This window comes from Setaria italica, chromosome IX (genome assembly GCF_000263155.2).
Source record: "Setaria italica strain Yugu1 chromosome IX, Setaria_italica_v2.0, whole genome shotgun sequence".
In the NCBI taxonomy this organism is placed as follows: Eukaryota; Viridiplantae; Streptophyta; class Magnoliopsida; order Poales; family Poaceae; genus Setaria; species Setaria italica.
The window spans coordinates 45,640,617-45,664,688 of record NC_028458.1 but is presented as its reverse complement, the minus strand read 5'-3'; the positions used below and the strand labels follow the sequence as shown (position 1 = coordinate 45,664,688).

The 24,072-nt window shown below is 46.9% G+C and overlaps 3 protein-coding genes across 3 annotated transcripts; 2 read left to right on the top strand and 1 right to left on the bottom strand.

Annotated features, from left to right (window-relative positions):
* The first annotated feature begins 4,740 nt into the window (after window positions 1-4,740).
* LOC101758513 (GDSL esterase/lipase At1g28600) lies at window positions 4,741-6,482 on the top strand. Its single transcript, XM_004984229.3, has 5 exons — window positions 4,741-5,081; window positions 5,190-5,411; window positions 5,497-5,648; window positions 5,741-6,020; window positions 6,146-6,482. The coding sequence occupies exons 1-5, from the start codon at window positions 4,805-4,807 to the stop codon at window positions 6,370-6,372; spliced, it is 1,158 nt and encodes a 385-aa protein (XP_004984286.1). The 5' UTR covers window positions 4,741-4,804; the 3' UTR covers window positions 6,373-6,482.
* A 649-nt stretch (window positions 6,483-7,131) lies between these two features.
* On the top strand, window positions 7,132-9,004 carry LOC101772038 (GDSL esterase/lipase At5g45910). Its single transcript, XM_014805831.1, has 5 exons — window positions 7,132-7,408; window positions 7,483-7,720; window positions 7,809-7,965; window positions 8,137-8,421; window positions 8,678-9,004. Exons 1-5 carry the CDS (start codon window positions 7,132-7,134, stop codon window positions 9,002-9,004), a joined length of 1,284 nt encoding a protein of 427 aa, XP_014661317.1.
* Window positions 9,005-9,611: 607 nt separating this feature from the next.
* On the bottom strand, window positions 9,612-12,118 carry LOC101758100 (10 kDa chaperonin, mitochondrial). The gene is made up of 3 exons (XM_004984228.2): window positions 11,924-12,118; window positions 10,393-10,532; window positions 9,612-9,865 (listed from the first exon to the last, which is right to left on the bottom strand). The coding sequence occupies exons 1-3, from the start codon at window positions 12,026-12,028 to the stop codon at window positions 9,817-9,819; spliced, it is 294 nt and encodes a 97-aa protein (XP_004984285.1). The 5' UTR covers window positions 12,029-12,118; the 3' UTR covers window positions 9,612-9,816.
* Window positions 12,119-24,072: the final 11,954 nt, after the last annotated feature.

Here is a 24,072-nt window from a genome sequence, read left to right as displayed (position 1 = left end):
GCAACTTCAAATAGACGAGTAAAGGGGGTATTAATAGCTCAAGGCATCAAAGAGCCGTTGCTCCAACGGCTAGTTAAAGTATACATCGGATCTTCTGATGGTCTGTTTTGGCATGCATCGGAACATCTAGTGCAACTAGCCATTGGCCTCACTTCGCCTAAGTTTTTCACTAACTCATCCAAAATTCATCCGACGCTTCATCCGATGGTGCCATCGGATCATCCGGTGCTAGAGAGCTTCTGACCAAAATCTCTCTAAAACTTCGCAAACTAAATATGCTTCATCCGACGCTCCCCTTGGCCCACCATCGAATCATCCGGTGCTATAGTGTTTTCTTTGTCTTTGTTTTCTTCATCCTAGAATTCATCTGACGCTACTAGAAAACCTACCATCGGAACATTCGATGGTCTTGACTCTTTTTCCTATTTTCCATTGTACCAATTGATCCAATGATTGTTCCGACACTTCTCAGATAGGCCATCGGAACATCCGATGGTGCCATTTTTCTTCTAAGCGCCACAACTTGCACACCGAAGATGCCGTCACTTGGATGCTTAGGAATGATCATGCATTTTCTGGATTTACACTTGGAGCGCCACAACTTGGTGCTCTATCATTTGGATGCTTCAATACCATAGAATAATCATAGATACTTTGGCTTGATCATTTGAATACCATAGCTTGGACACTTGAATATCATAATTTGGATATCAAGATTACTATGATTTGGACCTTACCATAATTTGGTTTATATTCTTGGGACCTAGAAAAAACCTAAAAGGTACATGCTAGATAAAGTATTAGTTCCAATAATTATGTTGTCACATAATCACCAAAAATCACAAACTATGATCTAATGAGCCATGTTCACTTCACTCGGCTAGACTCGGTAGATGGACCTTCTTTTTTTCACTTAGCTTTCTCTGGATCGATTTCCCTTCAAATCACAATCTGATGTCATTTCCATTGCTTGTTTTTCACTGTAAGATGGCAGCGGGGAGCACCAAGAGCACGCGACTAACAAGTCGGCGATGATGGCGAAAACACATGGTGACCAGCAGTTCTCTTTCTTGACAAATTAAACAACGGCCTAATATATTGCATCCAGTTATGCGTAACAGTCGAGGAATCGCACGATGCGATCCACCGGCTGGCCGGCACTGTAGCTTGGTCGTGGCGTGACAAGGGGGTGTGAGCTCCGCACGCGACAGCGGATGGATCAGGTCGGGTTTAAACGTCAGCAACCAAACAGCGTCGGCAAGCGCTCGCGTGCTCTGCTCTCCCCTCCGGCCGCTTCTTCAGTCTTCATCACCACCTACCCGGGAGGCGGCGGCAGTGGCAGCTGATGCGCGCCTGACAGCAGACCACCGTACCCAACTCCAAACAGCTGATGCCGATCGATCTGGGCCGTCCATTGTATCGAGATCAAGCCCGTAATAAGTACTCAGTGGCAGGTCCAGACCTACCACCGAACTAGGCTGCCTGTTAATTAATTATGCCCTAATTAACCACGAGCGAGCCACCCACATCGAATTATCGATGATCGTCCTTTTCTGTGTTGGTGATGTGATCTTGCATTGCGATCGATCGGAAGGGAGACATGCATAGGGGACAAGGAGGTACCCACCATGACAGGTGATTAAAAATAATCACACAAAGAAAAAAGTTGTGACTCATGGCTAGGGCTAGAGCACCACACGAGAGAAAGAACACACACAGTAGCACCTAGCCTAGGCACCAAGGTGGTGAGCAGTAGCCAGGGGCTTTTGTCGATCTCGGTCACTCACTAGTGGGATCGAGATTGTCTGGATAGGGCACGCCGCACACGCACTACTCTCTCCTCTTATCATCGTTGGTGCCTCAGAGAGGGGTGAGTGGCCCACTTTGACTTCATGTCAGCGCACAGCAGTACTCAGGCAGAGCCGGCTGTTGGTGAGGTGGCCACCAACCTGAATGATACGATTCAGTCGTCAGTGCAGTCGATCTGCATGTGATGTGGGGTTCCTCTAGAGAGATGACTAACCTGTATAACACAAAGACCAAGATCGAGCGAGCGATCGATTTGATGTGTTAGAGATGAATGGTTGGTTGGACCGCAGTTGCAACTTGCATTACATTGCGTGATCCGTCAGCGGTCACTTTAGTAGTCTTTGAGAGACGTTGCATGCAGTTCGCATAATTGGAGCCCTGCGGCAGCCTCACTCTCAGGCACGGCACTGCACCTATATACCTATTACAGTATCGTCCAACCACTTGGATCGTAGGGCAGTGGGCAGATCAGATAATCTCCTATTGTGCTTGTCGTAATATGGTAATGCATCAGGAAAAACTAGCTAGAGGACTTATTTTCTCGCCTCTGATGATCTCCGAGAGCATGGCGCATTAGCATCAGGCAACTAATTAACAAGGCCTTTTTCTAGCCCTTTTTATCTTTGGAAACGAACAGTGACTCATCATCTTACTCGAAGGAACTGAGGCTAAGGACGAACGAAGCTTTGGCGTCCATGCATGCATTTGCTCCATGGCTAGCTTAGCGGCTAAGAATCTCATGTAGCACTGCTACTACAGGTGGTGTCCGAAAGGCGCCTTTTAGGCTTTGCCATCAGCCATCACCCCCTACCTGCATGCATTGCCTTTGCCTCCCATCCTATAAAGAAAAGTGCGCTAGTCGTTGTTGTTCTCCTAGCAGCAGCATCGCCATCGCGGACCAGCAATGGACAAAGGCAGCTTCACTTTGGAGCAAAAACTTTCTGGTACTCCGGTGTCTCCTTATGATCAGTTTTATTACCAGAACAATACAACCCTGATCGTCTGAACAAATAGTATGGCTACGAAGTGGCAGTAGCGCAGACCGCAGATGGTGAAATTTGAACCAAATTCAGTTGAAAAATTAAACGTCGTTGTAATATAGTAGGGATCACCATTTATTCACCACCCATATCAACAAAACGCGATCATTTTCAAACTTCAATTTGGAAGAGTTCCCCCAGTCTCGTGCAGGTTGCGGTTCCGCCTAGGAAGCAGGCGACAGCAGAGCTGAGAAAAACGTCGCTAGGTCGGCCACCTTTTTGCTCAGCTCAGCGCACATGTGCGTGGGTTCCAGGGGCATGAATTTCTGCCGCTTTCTTTCAATCTTTCGACTGTCTATTACTTTATTAGTACCTGTTGTTTATGACATTTTGATGTATAGTCTTAAAGTATAAACGTTTCCGAATGACTCTTTATTTGTCTTTTTAAATGAAAAAGATGTTCGGAACATGATGAAATTTGAGGATGGAAGGACTAACAGGAATATTGTAGAATATTCGTGCCCTAAAAATTTGTTTAGGAGCACGTTCAAAAGAAGAATGTGTGAAGTTGGTGTTGCGTTTCAAGCACCAAAGGCCGAATATTTGTTGAGGGAGAAACTGACGGCACATATCAGCCCAACCAATTTTCAGCACTCAGTTGGCCCACCAATCTGCTTTCGGCCTTGCTAGTGCGTAGCTGGGCCTTAGTAAATACCTTGGCTAGGCCGGCCCCCGCTTTTAATTCCGGATCGGCCCTCGCTCGAGAGCGGACCTCCCCTCCAGTAGCCGGCGGCCCGCGAGCGGGAAGCCCTTGGCTGGGCTGTGAGCCTGTGAGCGTGAAGAATCTCAAATTTACGACGAAAACAATTTTGATGTTGGAGATGTTTGTACATTTTTCTATAAATTTGGTCAAAACTAAAGAAGTTTGACTTAAAATAAAATTAAAATGACTTTCAATTTAGAATAGATGGAATAGCAATAATCTTGTCACTAACGATCCATATTATGTGCTACCTGCAAACCACAAGTCAAATTACGGCTTGCTCCATTGGCAGACCGCCGGCCTGATGTCTCGCCTGAACCACCGCTATGAAATGCATCTGCCGCATATTGTGCAGAATGTTATTTTGGACTTTTGGGAATTCAGTATCACCATCGATCGTTCGGTCGCAGTCGAGGATGACGAGAGTAACCGAATGCAAACCTTCTGGAAAAATCACGGGTTGATCTTTGCTTGCGTACGTGATCACGGCTAATCTACAAAACTGGAGATTTGACGAGATCGCGAGATGGCAGCGTCTTAGCTAGGCCAACTTGAGTTTCTCTAAATTTTACCAACCCTGCATACCTCTATAGACCAATGGTTGCGCAACCTTTTATACGATTTTGTACGAGTGAGGCGTATATGTTATCTTTTGAGATTTCAACATGTGACCTTTGAAACTGCGAGCGTTAAGATGACTGAACTGAATGTCAATGTGATCTCATCGTAATCTGTAGGTTGCTGCACATTGTCTCAAAAAAAAAAGCATAATAGGGTTCAGACTTCAGACTATGGAGCTGCTAATAGCTAGGTACAGCACGCTACTGCATTTTCGTAATGCTAGATTTGCATGCTGCTGTGACACAGTGACAGTCTTTAATGCCAATTCGTTGTGTGTGTTAACGACACGTGCTCAGTTGACTAAAATTTTAAAACCAAGTCTTCGACCGATCAGTTGCCGGCCAAATGCGTGCCTGATGATAACTTAAAAACCGTTCATCAGTTGACGCCGAGAAAAGAATAGGTAGTTCGACAGATTATGTGGATCATTGCACACACAAATAATAAATCGATCGCCTAAGATTGTGTCGATCGTTGCACACGCAAATTGATCTCGCGTATCTACGCTCGATACTCTTATATATGGAGTTCAACACATGCAACAAATTCACCGAGAATGCGTGCGAAAATTGATCTGTTTCCTCTTTGCTCGCAGCTTAATTTGTTAAGGTTAGCAGACAGCCAGACACCCATGGCGTCTTCGTCCATGGCGCGTGTCGTCCCCCTTCTCCTGCTGCTCCTCCTCGTCGTGTGGCCGTGCCCCGCCGCGTCGGCCGGCCGGAACGACGACCCGCCGGGCGCGTCCTGCTACAAGCGGCTGTTCAGCCTGGGCGACTCCATCACCGACGCCGGTAACCTCGCCAGCGTGGCCCCCAACACCTCCGTCCTAGCGTTCCCCTACGGCGAGACCTTCTTCCGCCGCCCCACCGGCCGCTTCTGCGACGGCAGGCTCATCGTCGACTTCATCGGTAGGAAGGATCCATTGGTTGCCTCAACGCTCGCGGCGCGCCTGTGTGCTGATGTTGCAATTGCATGTCGTGGATGAATGCTAAGCGTGTGTCTGCCTGCGCCTACAGCGGAGGCGTTGAAGCTGCCGTTCCTGACCCCGTTCCTCGCCGGGAAGACGGCGGCGGACTTCCGGCAGGGGGCGAACTTCGCAGTGTCCGGCGCGACGGCGCTGAGCCAGCAGTTCTTTAAAGACATGGGTCTTGACCTGGCCATCCTGCCGCCCTTCTCGCTGGACGTGCAGCTCGAGTGGTTCAAGCGCGTGCTCCACTTGCTCGGCCCTACTGAGAAAGGTAGTAACTACTAGTATAACCGATGCATGTAACCAACCGATGCAAAAAAGGCTTTGAACATCGTGACACGTGTACGTGTCTGCAGAGCGCCAGGACATCATGTCGAGCTCGCTGTTCCTGTTAGGGGAGATCGGGATCAACGACTACAACCACCCCTTCTTCCAGAACCGGTCCTTCGTCGACGAGATCAGGCCCCTGGTCCCAAAAGTTATCGAAAAGATCGAAAACGCCACCAAGGTATCCGTCCTAGTTCCTACCAAGCCCACACTACAAAATAAAAGGGTCAGCTCCCTCTCCAAGTACGAAACTTTGATGCTCGATCACATCAGGTGCTGTTCGGGCTTGGAGCGAAGACGATCGTGGTCCCCGGGACGATCCCCGTGGGGTGCATGCCTCGGTACCTGACCATGTTCCAGAGCGACAACCCCGGCGACTACGACGCCGCCGGGTGCATCCGGTGGCTCAACGACTTCGCCGAGGAGCACAACCGCGCGCTCCGGCGCATGCTGGGGCAGCTCCGCCCCCGCGACGACCACCCGGGGGTCGCCGTCGTCTACGCCGACTACTACGGCGCCATCCTGGAGATCACCCGCAACCCTCTCAAGCACGGTACCTGTCACAACCTGAATCAGACGTGTTTTACTGACAGTAGAAACTGTCGTCCCAACATGCTGCTGCAAAAAAGTAAAACCGGAAATTCAACTGAAATCAAAGTAATTAAATTCAACATGCAGGGTTCAGGAAGGATGTCGCGTTGACGGCGTGCTGCGGCGACGGAGGCCCCCACAACTCCGGCACGCTCATCGCCTGCAACGCCACGTCGGTCCTGTGCCCGGACCCGTCCAGGCACATCTCGTGGGACGGCGTGCACCTCACCGAAGCGGCCTACCAGTTCGTGGCGGGGGGCGTGCTCGACGGCCCGTACGCAGCGCCGCCCATCCTGTCCAAATGCAGATGCTGATCATCATCAGCTGCAGCCCGCAGAACGGCTTGGTCTCATTGTCTGCGTGCGTGATTGTGAAATGGGCCCGGCCAAATAAAAAACAATGTACTCCAAAAAAACTTTATTTGCATTGCCTGCTGCTGCTTGTGTGCATCTGCAGTGATCATTCCCAGTTGCCATTGCTCGCACGAGACTGCTCCTCGTCCGGCAACAGAAACTACCAAAACCACGGCACCATTTTTGGTGCACACGTACGGCCACTCGATTCTTCTCGTGAAACAATCTACAGTTCTCTTCAAGGCGTAACACATTTCATACATTCCGAGTGATGTATAGTAACATGTGAGTACATTCAAGACTCTCGTACACACGTCAACACGAAAAGATGGCTATGTGCGTTCCCAGTTTGTGCACACGGTTCAGAGCCAGCGAGACAACAAAATCGATCATGATGGACTTTTGCTTACCCTGATTATTCATTCTTATTGACAGAAACGCGCATTGGAACGAAGTTTATATGATTGCTTTATTCACTAACCGGCTGAATGGTCTCCAAGTCAAAGGGACGACTTGCCCCATGATCAGCACATCGATCGGTCTTCTGTCTGACGCCCCAACGGTGGCTGATAACATATGCAATGCTACCTCATCGATGTTTAGAGGAAAATCATGTCATTACAGGAGCAAATTGGTGACTGCCATCTGCAGTCCGTGATCTCGATCACCACCATGGTTACGTTTCTTCCCCGTTTGATCTAGCTGTGACGACGTTGCTATATGTACTTCGATTATCATGTTGCAGCTCGGCAGTTAGCAAGGACGGTATCATCCGATCCATGGCGGCTTCTCCGCGGTGCTTCCCCTTCTCCTCCTCCACCTCCATCTCCTCGTGTGCCCGTACGCCGCCGCAGCATCAGCCGCTGGCGTCGCCTCCTGCGGCTACACCACCTTCTTCCCCGACGCCCCCGCCACCGCGCGCTGCCGTACGGCGAGACCTTCTTCCGCCGCCCCACCGGCCGCTTCTGCGACGGCAGGCTCATCGTCGACTTCATAGGTCGGTGTTGAATGCACGCTTCATATACGAACTAGCTAGTGTACGAAAGTGACGCCAAATTGAAACGTGCGCAGCGGAGGCGCCGGGGCTGCCGTTCTCGCCCCTGTTCCTCCGCGGCGGCGGCGGCAGGACGGCGGAGGAGTTCCGGCACGGGGCCAACTTCGCGGTGGGCACGGCGACGGCGCTGGGCAAGGATTTCTTCAGGGAGATGGGGCTCAGCCCGGCCCTCGTCCGCTTCATCCCGCCCTGCTCGCTGGACGTGCAGATGGAGTGGTTCAAGCAGGTGCTCCGCTTGCTCGGGCCCACGGAGCAAGGTAACCTTGACGGTACGTGTGTTTCACCAAAGCTGTAAGTGTTGCCAACACATGGACATGGAGCACGGTGCTTAGCTTTCTGCTGCGGAACGCAAGGGCATCATGCCGAGCTCCCTGTTCGTCGTGGGGGAGATCGGGGAGAACGATTACAGCTACCTCATCCTGCAGAACCGATCCCTGGACGCTGTGATCAAACCCTTGGTGATACCAAAAGTTGTTGCAAAGATAGAAAACGCCATCAAGGTAAGAACTATTTTTCACTACATTTTTCTATGTGAGGTGGGGAGGATGATGATTTACAGAAATATAATAAGAACTATAATTCTTCTAAGTAAAAAATAACCATCTTCAAGTCCATTCTGCAAACTTGAACCCTGACAAAGCCACGAAATAATTCTTCTCTGCACCCACAAGGTCCTGATTGACCTAGGAGCCAGGACGATCGTCGTCCCAGGGCATTTCCCGATGGGCTGCCTGCCGCGGTACCTCACCATGTTACAGAGCACCGACCCGGGCGACTACGACGCCTCCGGATGCATCAGGCGCCTCAACGACCTCATCCAGCAGCACAACCGTGCCATCAGGACCTTGCTGGCTCGGATCCCCCGGGATCCGGCGGTCGCCGGCTTCTACGCAGCCGTCGTCTACGCCGACTACTACGAAGCCGGCCTGGAGATCATCCGAACCCTCTCAAGCACGGTACGATTCCGTTATAGTTGTCCATTTGGACCGCCCAGCCCGGTCCGGTACGGGCCCGGCAAGGCCTGTTATTTTTCAAGCCGGGCCTGATCCGTCACGACGGCCATGTCGTGCCGTGCACCGGCGGCCCAAACACGGGTCCGCAAGGCCTTTTTCGTGCCGGGTCGGCCCGTAAAGCACGACCGCTTCGGGCCACCGCGAGGCACGGCCGACCCTCATGGCCTGTACCTTGTGCTGTGCCTGTGTGCCACTACAGGCTGCAGCTGAGCCGCCGTCTCCTCCTGCGTGCCGCCACCGTCGCCCCTCGCGCCGCCGCCGCCACCGGCTGGCCATGCGCCGCCGTGACCAGCTCCTCGCACTACTGCTTTGGCTCCGTGTGGTCGGCGCCTCGCGCCGCTATCGCCACTGCTGCCACGGCTGGACCTCCACACCGCTGCTCCCGCTCCCTATTGTGGCTCTCCGCCCAACCGCCCGCCGCTCCCAGTCTTACTGCCTATATCTCGTGGGGGGAGCCGGAGACCGGAGCCTAGGGAAGGAGTGGCGATGGCAGCTGGCAGGAGCGACGAGGCCGCAGGGAGGGTGAGGCGTCGTGTCGAGTGCGGTGGGGGTAGGGGCGGCGGGGCGCCAGATGCGAGAGCCGAGAAGGAGGTGGCGGTGGGGCTCTAGGGTACTAGGGGAGAGGGAGGGCTGGAGGGGTTGTCGCATGTGAGTCGGATGGCTACCAGGCCGCCACCGCTGCGCAGGCTTGGGCCAGGCAAAAAAACCGAGCTTCGTGTCGGGCTGCATGGACATCTATAGATTCCGTGGGCTAGCTTAATCTCACATGCTGAGAATACGCTGGAGATGACCTCTAACCTCGCATGGTTTGCGGAGGACAGAGCTCTGGTGGTGTGCTGCGAAGACGGCGGCCCTTACAACTCCAACACGTTTGTGTCTTGCAACGCCACGTCGAAGTACGTCCCATGGGATGGGGAGCGTCTCACCGAACCAGCGTATCGCTTCGTGGCCAGGGGCGTGCTGGACGGACCGTATGCCGAGCCGTCCATACTGTCCACATGAAGATGCTGAACACTGTAATCCCAAAACAAACACAGTTGAAGAGTTACATGTAACAGCAGCAGCAGGAAATAAATCTGCAGCGTCACTTGTCCTGCCCGAGCGTCATTCGAGCGTCAAAATGAGCAATTATGTAATGATAACACGATGGCAACCATTCGAGCGTCAAATGAGCCATTATATCATTTCAAAAGATATTTCAGGATGAGGCAATGTCATCGAATTCTCATGGTTGGGTTTTGTTTTTCCCATTCACACAAAAAAGAGAGAAGTCTCTTGCTACACTCCTGCATCTCTACTTGCAAACAACTGCAGCCTTGGGATCATTGCAGCCCGAAGTTACTCCAAAAGCTTTCCCAGTATGTCGTGCTCTCTGAAAAGAAGGTACCTGAGATTGCAAGCAGCCAGGTTAGACATCCAGCATGGAATCGGATGCAGCACTTGACAAACCAGAGTGAACTGTGTATTAGTCTTAAATCGAAATTGCCTTTAGCTATGAATTTTATAACTAGCACCCACTTCAGTTAAAGATTCATATAGCATATGGAGAAAAATAGTGTCAGCAAACCAGAAAATATGAGCAGATGAGAAGAAGCAAACACCCATTCAGACTACTAATTCATAGGACCATGCACAGAATTATTGCAACCTAAATTCTTAATTGGTCAACTCCAATGAAGGAGTTGATTTAAAGAATTAAGCAGCTTACATAATCGGAAATATAACCAGCTTAAGCATATATTGGCTTAATTACAGTGTCTTAGCAGAAGGAACCTAGTTGCCATTTCACTTGCTCTACCTTCCAGAATGCAAGTTAATAAGTTTTTGAAAACTTGGAGTGGCAACCGAAGCAACAGAAAAGGGAAAAGAAAGAAATATCGAGCCAAATTAACACGATAAAGAAATTTCACATACTCCTTCTCAGCGAGCTTCACTTCTGTTCCACCATACTCAGGAAGTAGAACAGTGTCACCTTCATTCAGGGATACAGGGATCAGCTTGCCATCCCTATCACGATCACCAGGACCAACAGCTATGACTTTAGCAGCATTCAGCTGGATTCAAATAGAAGGTATGTATTAGGCTCCAAAGGAACATAAGAAAACTCAAGACCAAAATGAACTCAAGCTCAATCTGGACCTAAATTAACCAGATTATTACATTTCAACTCAAACTCGCCCTATGCAATGTGCACCCACATCTATATGCAAATCTACCAGAAAATTGTGCATACAGCAGCATATTATGAAAGAAATATGCAAGCCAAATGCTCACACTGCCAAGATTGATCTAATGATCTGTAAAGGGCCTCAGGCAGGGCTTGATAGAGATATTGCAGTAACAGAAAATTCATTACCACTAGTATGCAATGTTGCCCAAATAAGAACCAAAGAATGGAAAAATAATCTTAGCACTAGCACTTGTCTCATAAAGACAGCAGTTTCACTATCTATAAGGAAGGTCATAATGCATTTTATTTAGCCCTGATCATACATCAGCAGTGTCTTCTGTAAGCTAGATCACGAAATCACCAAAACCAGCATCCAAGGCAAAACCCACGTCAACAGCACAATGACATAACAAGTTGATATATTTTAACGAATCATAAACCATAAATATAAGATAGCAGATTATACAGCCTTGGTACTACCAAGACTCACATGGACAATAACAAAAATCTACCACACAATGATGCATCAAGTGAGCTGTGTTTCAATCAAAATACATAAGAATTTATGCAATATCACTCCGACATCAAATATTATTTCTTGATGCATGTACAGAAGTTTATCATAGCAACTAATTAGTAAAAACTATGTAGCATCAACACCTAATCTATTCAACTGTACATATTTTTAAGTCTGTTGTCGGTTCTCTAACGCTGCATACCATGGGATCCCTGAGGAGCAAAAAAAAATCAGGTCATGCAAACAGAATTCCATCCCCAAACCTTGAACACATAGTTCAAAATATTTGATTTGGTCTTGGAACCGGTTCATGAATTCAAGCTGCCACCGGACCATTTGGTATCATCACGGAATCATACAAGAGCATAATTTCAGCCTTTCAGGCTTCATCCAAGAAAATAAAGATTAGTTGCAATGCTCAAATAATAATAAGCTGGCTAATAGCTCCTCAACTGAATAGTTTACAGAGCGCTCAAAACCCTCCTTTGTAGTCGGATCATCACAAACATAATCTGATTAATGTCTAATAATCACAATGCATCGACTCAAAATTACCACTTTTCCCCAAGCAACTGCGATACTGCCATTATCCCCTCCCTCCCAACAGGAATCTCAACTTCCCCGACCCGGATCTACAAACCCAAACTCCACGCCGAGAAGGCCTCCCGCGCACAAGCGCTGGACCAATCACGCGCGGATGGAGCAGGGACCCACCACGGGAAGCTGAGACGAACAAGCGAGATCTATGCAGCGCGAACCTGCTTGGTGGTCTCCGGGAGGAGGATGCCGCCGGCGCTCTTCTTGGGCTGCAGCAGCTTCTCCACCAGCACCCGGTTCAGCGAGGGGATCAGACGCTTCGCCATCGCCGCGAGGAGCTCTTCCGCTCGCTTCTTCTTGGGGAGCAAGTTGATGCGGGCTTCTGCTTGCGGTGGCTTTTGCTGTAGCCGCGGCCCGCAGGGTTTAGGGTTTATTTGGGAGAACGGCGACGGCGCGGGGGTGGGGCTTTACGAATTTGCCCCCGGACAGCGTGCGGGGTGCGGAGTTTGGGGCTGAGGGTAGGATCGGGAAACGGGGTGCGTCGCGGGAGGTCTAGAAGGTTCCAGGTCGTCGATACGCGCTCATTCGTTGTTGGGCTAACGGCCCAACGTGCAAGTTAATGGGCTGGCACCGATGCTGCTGATTCTTTGCGCTGGAAGCTGAGCCTCTTTGTTTTTCCGTTTTTCTCTTAGGCCCCGTTTGGATCATTGGAATTGAATTCCATCCTAATAATCATAATTTAGACACAAATTAATTAAGCTAATATAATTGTATGTGGAATATAGTTGTATATTATAGTTGGTGATATGGGAGAGATACTTATATGCTGCACTTCTACTATAGAGAAGCGAGTCTAAGAGCGTGCTATAAGAATTGAATTCCATTCTAATAACCATAATCTATAGAATCAATTTCCATCTCCCACCCTATGAATTTAAGATAGGCTTATATCTAAACTTTGGAAAGTTGTGGAATGCCACATTCCAACATAAATTAGCCTACTCTATTAAATAGATTCCAATTCCTTCAAAATGAAGGGACCCAAACAGGGCCTTATCGGATTTCATTTTGCGGAGCTCTGTGGTGCATGTTTTCGAAAAAGGCATGGACTCAATATTTGTATTTTTTTTCTAAAGTTAAAGAAATTCAATGGCATAACAAGGCTACTCCAAGAGTCCTGCATCAAAGTATGCACATTAAATGAGTGTCACATAGAATTTTTTTTTGACATGGTATGGAGCTAAAAGAAGAGAACCATACAAGTGAACTTATAATCACAAATATATGAAACAATTAATTATCGTATGATATGTCAGAAATAGAATTCACTATCGAAGGCTACATATCGATATGGGTCGAAAAGCCGAAGCAGTACCCTTCGCGTCGCCTGCGCGAGCGACGGGAGGGGCGACTCCACCTCCCGCCGCTGAGCTCCCCGGACGGGCCCTCCCCTGGCCGTCACCGTCGCCAGCATCCAGCGAGCAGCGGCGGCGGCCCGCGGCGGTGCCAAAGCCGATGGCCGCGGCACCCCTTCCCTCTCCTCCTTGAGGTCTCCTTCTTCATCCCCTTTCTTGCTCCCTTCATAAATCTCCACCTGCTCCTCCGTCTCGGCTGCATGCTTGCCTGCTCGAAGCCTCCTCATGGTTGGTAGATCCGGCATCGTGGGGCGTGGATCTGGCCTCCCATGGCTGGTCCGACGCCATGAGGCTCGGAGGGGCCTTTCGCCAGTACTGTTGGCGGGATCACCGATCTGTGCTGCTGACAATGCCGTCTGACGAGCACGCAGCGCCGTGGGTCTCCCGGCAGTGTGTTGTAGATGCTGCCGTGGGGGCCGTGTGGGTGGGTGGGCATGGCTTGGCTCCCCTTCACCGGATTCAGGTGTGAGGCCTAGATCCGGCCCCTCGGGGCTACACCGCCACAACATTCATGCCCCTTCCATGCGTGCTCGTCGTCTTCGGCTGGTTCTCCGCTTGGTTGGCACGGTGGTTGTGTGAATCAATCTGCTCATCATCAACGAAGGTCAAAGTGCGTCCATGGTGGCCGTCCCTTTGTGTCTCATCTTGGTGACGAGGAGTGCAAAGTTCCAATAGAGACGGTACCTTAGTCACCGAGTATTGTGCATGAAAGTGCTGCGCTCGTTGTGCAGAGGTGCTTCTACACCTCGCAGAGTCCGGTGACTTCGCGAAGTTTTGCTGTAGCCAAGGATCCTGTCATGGTTGATGCGGTGGCAGCTCGTCGTCCATGCAAGTCCTCTACTATTAGAGCGTGCTATGACTTGTGGTGCTGGCGGCCTTGCAGCGAAAGCGCCGTGCCCGGTGCGTGGGGAGGTCACTGACCTTCACACAGCCCACCATCGAAAGCATCACTTAGGTGGGTTTTGGTGAATTGAATGACAAAATGATTGAAGTACTAACTTGTTTGTTTAAGATTGTGAGCAGGATTTTATTCTCATATTTATGATGTGATATTGTCTCATAAGTTGAATGTGTATTATATGACTTACAATAAAGAAAAGCAAGCGAGTATGTGATCCCATGATGCAATTATATGATCAATGACAAGTAAGGGTGAAGTAAAACTTGGGAAATATTTTATGGTTTGATCTATAAGACTCCAAATCATGTGATAGCTTGATTGACAAGTAAAGGGATCATTAAGAAAAGAATAGTGATATTCACAAATAGATATTGCAAGATTTCATGTGCATATGATAAATAGATATGAGCTTATGTCTTACATATTGGTATTGTTATTAGAAGTTTGCAATTCATGAGACATTCTTTATCAATTAAGAACAAGCATTTGAAGAGAATTTCAATGAGATTTCATTGTTGATGTCAAAAGTAATACTAAACTCAAAGTGGTAAGAATAGTGAAGAAATCAAGCGAGATACTAGAGCGAGGGACTAAACAAACTTAAGCGACGGCTTGGACTATGTGCATTTTGCTAAGGTGAAGTGGCTAGTATCCGGGAGGTTTCGAAGTATCATATCTAAGCCTTACCGAGAGAAGCAATGCAATGCATCTAATCTATTGTGGTTGATAAAATGGAGTGACTTAAGGATTCAAGCATATCTTATCATGAATAAGGGAAAATATTAAGTCACTAGCTCAAGATGGATGTGCTCAAGATGATAGCTATGTTGAGAGCCCTCAAATGAATATTGGTCAAAGTATGGCATGGATGAAAACTTACAAGCTCAAGTGGATGATATAATGTTTATATTTATTATTGAGTATAGGTATGCCAAGAGGGATGCAACATTAGCTAATAACAACACCAAAAGCGCTTCTAGTTGACCTACGTGAGATTGGCCTCAAGAAAACCCTTGAGTGAGCTAACTGTCCGAGCTCAGCTAACAATGGTCGATTTAACCAGTGGGTGGACCGAGAGTGAGTGTTTGAGAGTTTTGGGACCGGTTAGACCGGTTTGGCAGACCGACCTGACCAGTCTGGGGATTCAGGTAGCTAACGGCTAACTCAGCCAAACCGGTCAAACCAGTTTGGCGGACTGGTCTGGCAACAGCTAGTTTTTCAAACTAGACCGATGTGACCGGTATAGCAACCAGTCTAACCGGTTTGATCAGCTCCAACGGCTAGTTTCTAGTTTGTGGGGGTATTTATACCCCTTGACCCTCTCCTTAGTGGGCTACTGGTTACACACGCCCTTGACATCATCCAGTGACCAGAAAAACTCTCCTCCAACCTCTCTTTGTGTGACTTGAGTGATTCTTGAGAAATCTTTGAGTTGGGTTGAAAGAGTGATCTTGTGTGAGCATTAGTGATCTGAAAAGAGCAATCCATAGCTTGAGCATTTGTGGTTCGCGTCGAGAAAGCATTTGAAGTATTTGTTACTCTTGGAGGTGTGCCTCCTAGACGGCTAGGCGTCGCCAGCTAGCTCCCAAGGTGTGGTGAGCAGCGGCAAGTTTGTGAGGGCTGTGATCTAGCCTCCACAAGGAAAAAGATCATCTAGTTGAGACAAGAAAAGTGGTTGAAAGAGACCTGGCTTGTTGGAAAGGAGTTGAATAGACTTGTATTCCAATAGGCTCCTCAATGGAGACGTAGGATTCATTGCGGTGAATCTGAACTTCGAATAAACAAATCCTCGTGTCTTCATTTGGTTTGCTTTACTTGTTTATTTCTAGCAATTTACTTGTGCTTCTGCTTCGATCTACTTGGGTGTGCTTATCTTGTATGCAGGGACTATTTGGCCATGTTGAAAATCATCTACAGAAGCCACTCTCCAAGTTTTGTTGGTGCTAGTAGTCAAGGAGGGACTTGAGCAGCACTTGGTGTGCCACCCTGCTTGGACCGGTCTAATCGGTTTGGCCTAGGCAGTGCTGCTGAGTGGGTTGAAGTTTTACAAATTGGTCAACTCACCTATTCACCCCCTCTCTAGGCGATATCTCGGTCCTTTCAGCCTCGTCTTGCTTGGTTGATTGGGTTCATCCGTGGTTTGTTCGATGCCCGCTTCTGGCACCTCTACTCCGTCATCGCGCTCCTTGTTGTTGGTGTCATCAAATCAAATGCCAAGTGCATTTATAGTAGCCGACTCTCCCTCATTTGAGGCTTCCTCCCCTTGAAGGGCGTTGGATGGTGGTAGGTGGAGGCTCGGATGTGCTTCTAAAGGTGCTACCATTAGCTCAAAGGGAGATCGGTGTGTCAAATGATATCGCGTTCCGCGTGCTCCCCTCACTCTTAGTCCCCTCTTTGTTGTAGCTATCCCTCATTCCTTCAGGGCTTCCTCCCCCCGTTGGACGTTGAGGGCGGCAACAGAGTGCGCGTGCTATGAGGGGTGGTGGGGTAGCACTATGGTCTCAGTGGAGCTGGCAAGCATGTCACTTGGTTGTAGTGCCCAAGGTGAATTGCGGCTTGCTCTTTGAGCTTTGCAAGTCTTAGTCTTTGTCCTTATGTCTTGTGCTTTGTAATTCTGACGTCTATACCGCCTTGTAAAATTCAGCAGTGACCGTTCAGTCACCGGCCTCTTTGAATGAAATGTTCAGGTGAGCACAGTCCGCCCCTGTTGCTTCCTTAGAAAAATATATCAGAAAGAGCCTATGATAGTGTATTCACCAGGCAAGTTGTATATCCAAAAGTTCAGGTGACATGGTTTATTTGGAGTTTGTAATAAGAAACTGAATTGGGGGTAGCCTATAGGCAAAGAATGAAGAACAATACTTGATTCTCTTATGTCAGTAACTTTCTGATAGATGCTTACACTAGTAGAAAAACGTCTTTTCCTCAACAAAAATCTCGGTCGTTTTTGGACCCAGGACTAAATAGGCTTTAGTCCTAGGTTTCGTGGTCCGTGGAGACCCCTTTAGTCTTGGCTAGTGTTACCAACCGGGATTAAAGGTGACTCTTAGTCCCGGTTGGTAACCCTCCGAGCTTTAGTCGCGGTTGGTAACACGAACCGGGACTAAAGGGCCAACCGAGACTAAAGGATCCCCCACGGGTGAATTCAAAAGAATAGCATCCCCTATTCAGTTGGATGTACTATGTATGTAAGATGGTAAGGAAACTACGTGCGAGGCAAGAGGTTGTGGGTTCGAATCCCACGCACTGCGCATGCGCATATTTCACGTGAAAAATCGCGTGACTTGTGACTTGCTACGTGACCGGGATTAAAGGTTTGTCTTTAGTCCTGGGTCTTTCACCCAAGACTAAAGATGAGAATCTTTAATCTCGAATAATTAGTTCCAGTTAGATTTTCAAGATCTATGCGTCTCTCCAACCGGAACTAATAGTCAGTTTCTACCGGTGATAGCTCAAATGCTGGTGGAACTCAACTAATCTTTCGTGCCAGATCGAAAATATAAAAACAAATAAAATGAACAATTACATGCGTGGAACAATCTATAGCTACCTCTCTAAGAAAGAACCTTGAAAGTTGAAAGCGAAAGGACCAGAAGAAAGGTTGAAGAGGAAGAACTCGAGTGAAGCAGCTCGCCAGCACCCCCTATCTCCGGTTGTGAAGTGGATTAGGCCCTGTGATGACCTCCCTCTTGTCCTCCTCACGGAGCGCCCCTCCACCTTCCTTGGCGACCACTGGCTCCATCAATCCCTTCGCAAAGATCGCCTCGCCATGACGACCCATCAACAATCTTCTACCTCGAAGCAGCCCTCCGCGCTGATGGAAACAGCAGGAAGAGGAACAGCTTACACTCTGAAACTGCATCAGGAGCAGCAGGGATGCGAGGACTAGAGGGATGAGCTTGAGCTCCTTGCCGCTATACAGCGTCATCTTCTGTCTGGATCTCTTTAACTAGCTAGGAGTGCATGCATGAACTGCGAGCTGATGATCACTCAGCTCTGGCTAAGCTAGCTAGTAATTGGTTCAGTCAGACAGACGGTCGAGCTCTTGCTGGTGCAGGAGTGGATTAGGTGCGCTGAAACCCTGGAAGAGGAGACAATAGCTGAGCTGTCATTGTTCGTTTGCCATCGATCGGGTTCTGCCCCCCGGTCTCATTGGAGACTGCGAATTTTTTGTGCGCATTTGGTCAAGGCATTTACTGCAAGTCAAAGCACGCAATTAACTGCCATTGATCCTGGTGAGTGGAGTACTAAACAATCGAGGGCTCAGCCTAGTGTGGTCGTCAGACAGCTCACAAGTCCAGTGTTAGAAGCTTCCTCGCTCAGTAGTGTGTCTGTCTTGGCTTGCACAGGAAGGATAGCACAAAGCAGAGTGGCCGTGGTTAAAGTAAGTTGAACTCGGCTACTTCTGAACTCAGTAAAACGAAGTCATCTGACCTTTTTTTCAAAGACAGTTGATCTGAGTGCCGGCTAGGACATTTGCAGCCCATACTGCACTGGACTCTGACGAGCTTTTGGGGTTCTCATGTCTTGTGGTCTCCCTTAGTCTCAGGACCATCTTCGACTTTGCCATGCAAGCTTGCATTGAGAATCCTTCCGCGTGCGTTGTCAGGACCATATACATCTCTCTAGCTCGCTGACTACTCTGACACTTAGCGGCTGTTAGTACACGATATGCATGCATGGCGTGGCGTCGGTTGCGCACCGTGTGATTCGCTGTCGGCAGGGTGAAGGTGTCCTCCTCAATACGCGGCAACGTGCTGAGAGCCTGAGACTGACTGTCGTGGCGCTTAATCAACTGCTTATCACTACTGGATCAAGCGGTAGCAGTGACACATTCTCATTTCCGGCCACTAGCAGTGACACAAATTCAGCGAGTCCACAAGCGCAGGTTCAGAATGGATGGTCTTGCTTCAGATGGAACTGGCCACTGCAGAGTCTCCGGCATCCCCTTGCCAGAATTTCTGTTAGCTCTTCACGCAGCCACCTGTTGAATTGACTTGGGTGTTCATGGGCCCATCGATCGATCCATAAGCTTCCCTTGCTGCAGTGCTGTGTTCATCAGATCACTTGGTTTAGCTAGCTAGCATCGTGTACTGTTGGCCTGAAGTTAAGCTAGCAGTCGGGGCACAACTCGTTCACGAATCATGAGATGAGGTACTACTGTTAGAACTGCTGGACATCATGTATAATGCATTCAGCATGCATCTGCCTTATTTCCTTCCATTATTTATCGCAATTAATCGACGTGCAACGCGTTCGCTTTCTTCTTGATTATTGGCGGATCCCGGCCTCTAACCAACCGTGCAGGCGTGCAGTGCCAGCCTAGCCATTCATTCCTCTTCCTCACCCTCAAGGGACCAAGAAAATGATCGACCAGAGCCACGTACACATCCGCACAGACCATGGCTAGCGGATTGCAGAGGCAAGCCAAATTTCCATACACTTCTGCTCTAGTCCAGGCCCAGCTAGCTACGATTATGGTTGTCATTTGTCAACTGAAGCTGTTCGATCGTGCAGGCTAATGCTTTGGTGGTTAACTTGCAATGGCGACCTTCTCCCGAAAGAAAGCATATAAGGTCATCTCGCAATCGCATAAAAGTAGCACATATTCTTCCTGGACCAACATGCATGTTGCCCCATGTTCCACCAACTTTATTCTAACCAATACATTCCTTCCCTCCCCAACTACTTAATCAGGTTTTGAATCATTTTTATCTGGTTGCTTCAATTATTCCGCTCAATGATTTTTGTAGTGATATACTGATCATATGACTAATTCCATGGCGGAGGTACGGACGCTTCAATGGTTGTTGGAAGTTGGAAGTGGGAATGCGAAAAACTGGCCTGGTCTTTTATTTCTAAAGAAAATGCTGCTATGTAAGCGTCTAAGCGAGTCCTCAATTCATCAGAATTTTCCTAGGTTGTGCCCAAATCAAGGTCATCATCTGAGATAATTCTGCATGTATCACAGAAAATTATAAAATTTTCAATCTCTTTGCAAGACTCCTGGGGTATCACACAATATGCATGTGCCCATTAGCAATAGCCAAAATCCTAAAAAGAGCTGCTGGCAATTGCCTGAGAACAGAACGCTTATTACTAGCCAAATCAAATTAGTTGTATTACCTTAGACAACGTGTAATGGCCAATAAGAAATGACATGTTTTTTATGTAAGATAGTGTAAGAATTATATTTGCTCTCGGGCACAAGTTTCAGTTTCCTACCAAAAGAGTGAGACTGTTTCTAGAGAACTACTACTTGGCAAATGGGAACTGCAAGGTGACCAGCTTATCTGCAAAGAACAAATGTAAAGATCTTAATCTTAAGATAAGTAATGACAACTGCAAACTGATCAAGTATACCAACTTTTCCTTATTTATTCCTTTAATTCGTACTACCTCGATTGTAACCCCTATTATTTTCTTCGGCAATTCCCAAGTTGGACTCAAAAAGGGCAATCGAGTGATCGGAGTTGTTTAAGTACAGATATGATGATGACAGAGTCATTGATCAAGTCTATAAGTACAGAACTGATGATGAAAGAATGATTCTTCTTCTATGTATGTCCTTGTCATTCTCTAATCCACTCCTGAATCCCTGATCATCAAAGTGGTCAGGTTGCGGTGATTTCGTAACCTTTTGCTTGGCTGATCTGAGATTTGGTGGACCGTGTGAATGTTAGGCTGGCCATGATGCTCTGGGGTCAATAACAAAACACTAACCTTTCCCTTGTTTCAGCAACCCGAGAAAATTCTGTGAATTTCCATGTGCTTTTATCTGCTTTCTTGTAGAAATCTGCCATCTTTCTTTACATTGTTTATACATGGAGAGGAAACGTATCCCAGTGAAGGAGCACGCTAAAGGAAAACTAGCTAGATGGTCAATAACCGACACTAAATTTTTACTTGTTTCAGCAACCGGAGAAAATTCAATGGATTTTTCATGTGCTTCATTAGTTTTCTTATGAGAAAATATAACCATTATTAGACTGCCTCATTTTGTATGTATAAACAGAAAAAGGTTACAACAAAGGTGCATGGTAAAAATGTTTTATTTTTTTTTCACAAATCACAATTTAGACAAAGACATTTATATACATGCACGAACACTCACCCCCTTTACGCAAATCCTACCCCTGTGAGCGCTCCCAAGAGATTGAGTTGGCAGATCTTGAGATTAACAAAGTCGCACAGGAGCCTTGCTATCGATGATCACGTCGCCGCTAATGAACAACACCGTTAATTCATGGAATAATTCATAAAAATACAAGCGCTCGTGCTAAGTAAGTTAAGGAATTAAACCCGGGGGATAGATTGCACCTCAAGGAATCTAATCAGCTGAGCTAATATGCTTACCAAGTTTTTAGCTTCCGACAAAACTGGTTAATTATGATTATATTTGCAAGGTATTAATTATTTACCTTATCGTGAAAAAGGATACCATTATACTATATATGCATGCTTGCATCATACAACTACTTTTGATCAAGACTAATTGTAGTTAAAATAACTGAACATATACACATATGATGGATGTGTACGTGTAACCTGAACTTATAGCAGATGGCCTAGATCGCACATCAAAGAAATAATGATACTGACAACCAACCTGTATTATGTGAGTTTTGGAGAAAGTGACAACAGAATTATTGGACATTTTGGTTCCAAATCAACTATCTTTTGAGGTGAATCCCATTTCATGCTTCGAGGCCAAATTAAGAAAATACTCTCTGCATCAGCAGAAATATATAATTTGGGGTTTCCTTTGCCCAAATTCTAGCTGGTCACAAGTATAAATATCTTTTTCCTTCAGGACGTCGATCAATTTTAATACAATTTACATTGTGCTAGTATTATTGGTTACTACGTCAAATATTATTGGCCGAGAATAAATGCAAGTCCCTTTTGTTTTGTTAGGGCAATTGGAGTTTATAGTTTCTTGGAGATTCCACTTGAGGCTCACCCTTGGAGACTCCACTAGTGATATCTTACCTGCACGTCACACATACTTCATCTATTTGCTGTGCATAGAACAATTTTAGGTAGCTAGTCTTTTTCCTGAGAACATGAGTAAATTTCCTGTTTGGTTTTCTTGTGAAGGAAAGTGTGAACACGATTGGTTGGACGATACGTCTTATGCTGCACAAATCAGCTTAATATTTGCATGTTTCAATGTTGGGATTGGTACCTCACGCACAATTAATATTTTAGTAGGGTCCTAGATGTTGATGTGTTTATATAGATGGAGATGGCCATGCACATTACTCCTGTCCTTATGAAAACAAAATGTTGGGTCTCGAATAATTGTCTGATAGAAGAAGGTAAATGCAAGAAGCTGATGCTTGTGTACATCATCGTTCTAGGATAGTCTGCAAAAGGACTAAAAAATTTATAGGAACAACCACGATAGAAGGATGCCACAACTTACAACACAATATATGTTGGTCATAGAAGTAGGCTAACACATAGATCCAATCTTTACTTCATTCGTTGATAAAATTGTCAATACACATATTTTTATGGAGATTATACATATTTTTCTCATTATAAGATTTAGTCCAACCATATTCACTACACCACCTCCCCAGCCGCCTCTCGTTTGTGCCATTTTCTATCACGTCACCACCAGCTCGGTGTGGGAGGACCATTACCACGTCTTATTCATCCTCTCTCAATATGAGCAACCCTCCCACATGCACTTCCCCTTCCGCCCACCAAAGGATGGTGATGTGCCATTGACCGTCGCATTATCTTGCAACTCACCGGTCACCGCCATAACAAATTATTCTTCCCTACACTCCTCGGTGTGTGCTTGGACGATATCACAAAGTCATATAAATGTCCACAGAAAGTATACATAGGAGGCGCATTCGAATGCTTGGTTGGGCCGATGCACTCAATTTTTCGGTCAATTGGATCAAGAGCTTACAATCCATGCCCTCCTTTCTTTGCCCTCTATCAACACGTACGTGATCTCTTCTCTCTCTTATCAACTAGCCTCCTCCGATCCTCTGTAGCAGCTCTTGGCATTGGATGTGCTACTACCACCCTCCCGGCACACTAACCTGTTAGAATGAGTTGTTCATGTCTTGACCTTCCTCATTGATTTCCTTAGCCTCCTCGCCCACCAATCACGCACCTTGGGTTAGTGTGGATTAGCATAGATTAGAAGAATCCTCAATGGAGCCCAAATCCACCAACCTTACACCCTATAGGTACTTGCCAAAGAAACTCTGCCGAAGGCGAACAAGACACAAGGCCTCGATGGAGTCACGGAAGCCTATTTAGCATGCATAAGATAATAGTTACAATAATTTATGAAAGAAACAAGATAATAATCGAAAATATAAACCTATATCCAATCCCGCTTTGACCTGACCATCCACACGTCACTCATTAATGCGTGTGTTTATGTTTTCCTATTTTCCCGTCCTTTTTCCCACTCATCCTACTACTTTTTTCTGACCGAATCTCATCCTACTACTTTATTCCTATCTAGGAAAAAAAAATAAATCTATTGTCCTTTAGTTGTCTCTAGTACCCCCTATTTTCTTGTTTTTTTTAGATTTTAGAAGTTCTCTAGAAAAAAATTAAAGATGTTTGTATAAACATATTCAATGAAGTTTTTTCCATACAACCTATTCGAAAAGGTTTTTAGAAAATTGATTTGAAAAACTTTTGTAGAAAACTTGGTTGAAGAAGTTTTTTGGAAACTTATTTGAAGAAGTACAAAATGGTTTTTTTAGAAAATAGGTTTGCAAAAGTTCTCCTAAAGAGTTTTCAGTAAAACCTCGCTTAGGTTTTCCAGAAATGTTTTGAAAAGCTTTCCAACAATAGGATGTTAAAAAAAGTCACTAAAAAGAAATTTGAAGTTCTTTTATTGCTTCTCCGTTAGAGGTTTTCTAGTCCATTTTATTGAGATCTTACAATCCATGCCTTCTTTCTGCGGTCTTTATCCACCTATCCTCTTCTCTTTCTTATCAGCTATATATATGTCCGGTTACACTTGCATCTACCCTAGTATTCTCCTCCTATGTCTCACTCCTGGTGCTGA